The sequence below is a fragment of the Charadrius vociferus genome, unplaced genomic scaffold (assembly GCF_000708025.1).
Source record: "Charadrius vociferus isolate BGI_N301 unplaced genomic scaffold, ASM70802v2 scaffold1225, whole genome shotgun sequence".
Taxonomy (NCBI): Eukaryota; Metazoa; Chordata; class Aves; order Charadriiformes; family Charadriidae; genus Charadrius; species Charadrius vociferus.
Genome location: NW_009648336.1, coordinates 64886 through 70885, shown reverse-complemented (window position 1 = coordinate 70885; position 6000 = coordinate 64886). Strand labels below are relative to the sequence as shown.

At 43.3% G+C, this 6000-nt stretch overlaps 1 protein-coding gene across 2 annotated transcripts in view; it reads left to right on the top strand.

The window, feature by feature from the left end:
• The first annotated feature begins 6 nt into the window (after nt 1-6).
• AP3D1 (adaptor-related protein complex 3, delta 1 subunit) overlaps nt 7-6000 on the top strand; it is a 43484-nt gene continuing 37490 nt past the window's right edge. For both annotated transcript variants that reach the window (XM_009885050.1, XM_009885049.1), the window contains exon 1: nt 7-102. In XM_009885050.1, coding sequence (XP_009883352.1) covers nt 7-102 — 96 coding nt within the window. The remainder of the gene's footprint in view (nt 103-6000) is intronic.

The window sequence follows — 6000 nt, the reverse complement described above, 5'->3', positions numbered from 1 at the left end:
GCCGCCATGGCGCTGAAGATGGTGAAGGGCAGCATCGACCGCATGTTTGATAAGAACCTGCAGGACCTGGTGCGCGGAATCCGCAACCACAAGGAGGACGAGGTGAGCGGACCCGGCCCTCGCCGCCGAGGGGCTGCTGGGTCCCGGCGGGACTGGTTTCCCTTCGCGCCGGGCCGCGCTGGCTCCCCTCAGCCCTCCGTGCTGGCTGTCACCCGCTTCCCAGTCACGTCCGGCTCTTCGGGGAGGAGAGGGGGGTGTCGGTGAGAGCTGCCTTCACCCCGCTCCCCGCAGGAGAGGCTGTGCCAGGCCCCGAAGCAGCCGGGTGTCTTGGCCGGCCTGGAAAGGGGATGTTGTGTTGGGGAAGGTGGAAGCAGGAATCGGAACGAGGAAGATGCTTCTGTTGGTGTAGGCCAAAAGGGAGAGACGCTGGGAGAACAAGAAAGCGTTAAGGGAGCAATGAGGTGGAAAGGAGGATAAGGGAGGGTTGCACTTAGTAGTGGCTTTCCCATTTAGCGTGTTATTGTGGTGCGGAGAACCCCGGTACATATAACAGGAATTCCTGCCTATTGCGCTACAGTCAGCTACTGCGGTCAACTACACATTCCTCATCGTGAAGCTGATACGTAAGAAAGCTGAGTTCAGTCATAATTCAGCTTTCAGATTATTCAGGTTGTATACCTTCTGACCACAATGTATTTTCCTTGTTTCAAAGCTTTTGTAGGCAGAAAGCAATTGGATGTGTTGGGCTGTTATTTTCACTTGTATTAGAGGCACGTGATCAGGAAACTAGTGTAGGTGAAATAATTAGTCATCAAGAACATGTTATGTGAGACTTTTCACATTGAAGTGTCACATGTTAATTGGGAAGTAACGGACACTAAGGATATCATTTATGTTCATCTTCCAGTAAGTATTCATGGCCTTAGAAGCTTTCTTATGAATGGTTTAGCAGTTATGCTTTGCTGGAATATCAGTGAGTTGCTGTGGAGTTAGTGGCAGACAATATTTGTAGACTACAGTGTCTCTTCATAAGAGGACACTATCCAAATGGTATCAGCTATGACAAGTATCTGGAAAAGTTGTAATCGTGTAATTAAATTAAATATTTAATTTGGAAAACTGTGGTCTTTATTACTTGCACTGTTGGGCTGAAACACAAAATACAACTTCCAAACCCACTTGAATGGTCAAATGGCTTTTAAGCCTGTTGCGCATAGAACAAGGTGTTAGTGATGATACCTGGGAAACTTATATTTTTATTTTAATACACATTAAATTTCTGGCTATGAATTTGGTGACAGAGGAAGATAGTGGTACTACGAAGTGTGCAGTACCATGGGAAACTATATAGAAAAGTGGAAACAGCATGTTCATGTGGACGCTTAATGTGTTATATTCAAAGCTGGAACAGGTGAACAGTAATTCTATGGAGCGCTTCCCCGTAGCATGCTTAGGCCCAGTTTTCATGTTATGCTGCTTTCAGTAAATATGCTTTATTCTTTTGTGCATAGGACAGAAAATGTTTCTGCAGCTGTCAAACCTCTGAGGATGCCCCTGACGAAGGTCCAGGCTGGTCCAGGCCTTTGTGGCACCAGTCATCTTTGGGGAGGATTGAATGTACTGTTCTCATTTCTAAAATAATTTTGTGATGAATAGCTCCTTTTCCAGGACTTCATATATGTATTCAGAGGGTAAAGAGCACAAGTGCTGTTACCTGGTCAGGATTAACAAGTTACTATGCATTGTAAGCCAAACTGAGTTTATTCTGGGACAAGAAATAGTTACAATGCCTTGGCTTTGATCTCCTTTAGAGTTAGGTAAAAATACTCCTCAGACAATTTTGTAGGGCTGTGTATATTTGAAGGAAGTTGTTATACAGGTATACACACTCTCTAGGGTTTAGTGAGGTCAAAGCGAATGTGTTATCTCTTTCTGTAAGAGGCTGATGTCAATTACAGTGGTTGCACTGTGGTATGATACTATTTTAAATGGTGGTAGTTAAACTTGTTAGTTAAACAAGTTTGTTTAGACTTGTAGTTTGAAATACAAGTTGAGAGGTTCTAAAGTAGATAACTGAAGGATAGTTCCTGTTTATACCCTCATATACACAGGAATAATTAAAACCTGAACTTCAGGATGCATTCAGCTGATCAGGACACATTGCACTGATTAAATGTGTCTTCTGTAGCGCAGACTGCTTTGGAATCCTACAAAGATTTTGCTTAATTTTGCCTGGCTGCAAACAGCACAGGACTGTTCCTTTTTCTAGATCGGCTAGCTGAAGAGGGCTGTGAACCTTCTGCTATTAAGGTGCTGGGTGTTGATTCAGTGCTTCCCAGGCAATGGTCATGGATGTTTGCTAATTTTCAGGGGATGTTACAAAATCAGAATAGTATTTTAGAGGAAGTATCTGCAAAAATTCTTCCTCCTCTTCCTACAGTGTTTCCGTTGTTCACTGTATTAAATATTGCTCCAATACTGAATATAGTTGTTCAACCAACGTTTGTGTGTCTCAAGATGTCTAAGCTTAAGACACATACTCTGTCCTATACAGAAGAGCAAATTTGCTTAAAACAAACAGCAACCTGTTTTGATGGCAAGGATAGTAGCTGTTGATCTCAGCTCAACAAGAATTACTCTGTGGAAGATGTCTCTGGAATGGAGGTACTGTGGTTGTTAAATAAAAATAATATGGAAAGAACTGAAAGTATGACTATTGCTTTGACTTCTGATTTAGTTATGCTTTTTGCAGAAGGATAATTTCTGTTGTGTGTGTTGGTTCCTATCTTGTGGAATTCGATTTTATGGAAATTCTGCCATCCCTTTTTCTCCTTGTCATTTTGGGCAGTCTCTCCTGGTAGACAGGAGATAGTAAGATTTACTGCTTTCCAGTTCCTCTGCAGGTACTATCACAAGCGAGTGTATGTGGTATTTCACTGACACATCGAGGATGTGTTTGTGGTGCAGGATGTGCCAAATGGCTGTCACCTCAGTTCAGACGTGGATTCCTCAATGCAGCTTTTCAACAGACCTACTGCATTCTTCCTCAATGGTTATATGTTCATCCTGTATTGCCAGGACTCTTAAGTACCCCAAGGCTTGTTGTGAAGTAAATGGAACGCTGTGAGCTCTTTACCAATAAATTTTACGTGTCTTCCTCAGCTCAGCAGGGCAACCAAGAGGGTACTGGAGGCTGCCTGGCACTTTAGCTCGCATCCTTGCTGCAGAGTGCTTAATTACCTGTCAGAGGTCATTTTCATTTTAGTTTCTGGTCTGTATCCAAAGCTGACCCATTTATTTTGAGTTTAAAACACTGGAAGTGAAATGCCGGCCTTCTGTAGGGATGAGAGGTAAGGGACAGGAGTCAGTTAGCACAGTCACTTTTCTGTGCAGACATACTCTGTCCATTTTCCAGTCTTCCGGGGAAAATTGGAGCCGCATCATCAGTCTGCGAAGTAAACGCTGGTGTGGAAGGAATGAGGTAGCACAACAGCGTTAGAACTTTCCCTCATTTGACTTGTTGTGTTTACTTTTCAAGACTCTGCACAGATGCTTTAATCCCTGTGGTGTTCCCCAGTGCCAGTTCAAAGTTTGAGGGAAGGCCAAACCTGCAGGCAAGACTTGATCCTATTCCATTCTCCCCTGACCTTCACTTCTAATGTCTCGTTCTCTCTTCCGTTTGGAATACGAGTCTTGATAGCGGAAGCAGCGAGTCTTTCATCTGCTTTTAGGTGGTTTTGTACCCTATGGAATAACTTCTCCCACTTTATGCCTACTTTTTATGGATGTGCTACACAGCAGGATCAAGGAGGGGAGAGGCTTGCATCATAGGCTATAAGAAGTAGAATGGATTTTTTCCTAGATATTCTAAACTGAGAAATTATTTCTGTTTAGGAGTGTTCTCCTGAATGTGAAATAAAGGAAGGGATAATCCTTGGATGCTATATGGCTCTTGCACAACGTGTTTCACATTTGCAGTTAAAAAGTTTGTTGGTCCCAACAAGGATGCTACTGTCAGATGCTATAGTGAGAGGTTCCTTTATAAAACAGAGATGATAAAATAACAGAAACAGAGATGTTAAATGAGTGGTGCTTTGTCCTGCTCAGACTATTGCCCTCTGTGTTTTAAGTGCCTTTGGTGGAGAAGGGGTTAAAAAAAGTCCCGCACGAAATGTCTGCGCACTTCTCTCATAACTTGAGAAAATTGCCTCCCTCTTCTTTGGGAGAATCTGCTGCTTGTTTGCCAGGATTAGCACTTCACATTTTTGGCAATCGATACTTGCAGGAAAAAGCATATTAAAAAAAAAAAAATCACATTTTCTTGTGTGCCGTATTCAGTGATAAGTATCTCATTGCTGGTTTGCATTTAAGAAGTTGTTTCGTACAGAAGGAAGTTGGAGGAGCAAAAGGAGTAATCAGTGTTTCTGGTTGGAAAAAAAATAAATTTCAGTTGATAATGCAATGCTAAACGAGAGGCCTAAGTGTCCATGCTGTGAAATACGTATTTCACTCCTTGGAAAAACCAGGCTCACCAAACTGGCAGCGTGTTCTCACTTTTTAGTGACTGTTACCTAAGGATAGTGGACTTGTATTGTTGAAAAACTTTTTCCTCTAAGTAAAGGGCTGCTGCGGTCATCTGCACGCTTCCAGCTGCCTCTCTGACACATTTTCAGATGAAATGATGGCCTAAGGAGTTTTGAGGAATCTTCTAACATCACACAAGTCTTTTGGGTGCAGCCCAAAGCAAGGCTGAAGACCATCTAATGCTGCAGTCTTCTGACAGCTCGGCCTCTAGCCACTCTTGCAGTGTTGGTGTCTAATGGTAAAGGGTATGGGGTGGAACATAACAGGGAAATTCTGAGGAATGCTAAAAAGCTTGTTGGTGTCCAAGACTGAAAAACCAGCCCAACTGATAGGCAGCGTGCAGTTCATTGATGACAGACAGCTCTTTCAGTCACCGATGCTCGATCAGTTACTGCTTGTCATATGTGTGTTAATATCTTTGAAGGGAGCTCATTATTCCACCCACTTTCAAGTGGATCTAGAGTTGCTATTGTTAATTCTTTCAGCGTGTGAATCACTGGAAAAGACAAAGTCGGAAATAGACACAATACACAAAAGAGGGTTGGGTAAGGACCTCACAGCAATTGGTGAAAAGCGGACTAGTAGTGGCCTCCAAGGTGGCCATGCGCAGTGTAACAGTGTCCCTGCCGTACCTGCTGTGTCACGGAAAATAAAGGGCCTGGAGCTGTGGAACGCGAGCCAAGACGTGGGCTTTTTCTTGTGTGATTACAAGCACAGAGCAGCTGAGGCTTTGCATTAGTGCTGCCTTTCATTAGCTTCTTGCTTTCTCCTTTGTTAAATATTACTTAATTGACTGTGGCATAAGTGGGGCTAATAGCTTTGTTCCTGGTCCAGATCCTTTTGTAGCCATCTCTTCTGAGGGTTTGAAATGCCCCAAACGGGTTGCTTTCTCACACCTGTGAATAAAAAATTGTGCCCAGACAGGTCCAGGGGAGAGGGAGAGGAAAAGCTTCCTAGTTCCTCATCCTGAGAAATGGAGTGGCCCATACACAGCCCCTTTGAGAGGCCAGTGGAAGAACAGTCAGAAAAATCAAAGCAGAGTAAAGATAACTACATTTCTGTACTGTGGTCATCTTCAGAGAGCTGTTTATTTTGTGCTTTTTGATGCAGCTCTCTTTGTCCCAGTGCTGAGTGCAGAAAATGGGGCCTTTTGTGATTTCCTCTAATGCCGTCAGTGTCCACGAAAGTGACTGAAAAACCTCCTCCTCTACCATGTGGGTTAGTGAATATATTTGGTGTACAAAGAGTACCTTTAGGTTGTTTGCACTTAGAAGCGCTCTTTGGTAGCGTGTCCAGTTTCTGGTATGATGTGAAGAGCGGCAAGGGAAGCATTAAACGACATGCATCAGAAAGACCGAGTCATGGGACCAGTTACAAAGAAGCATTTGTGTTCCTTAGGTTATTAAAAAAAAAAAC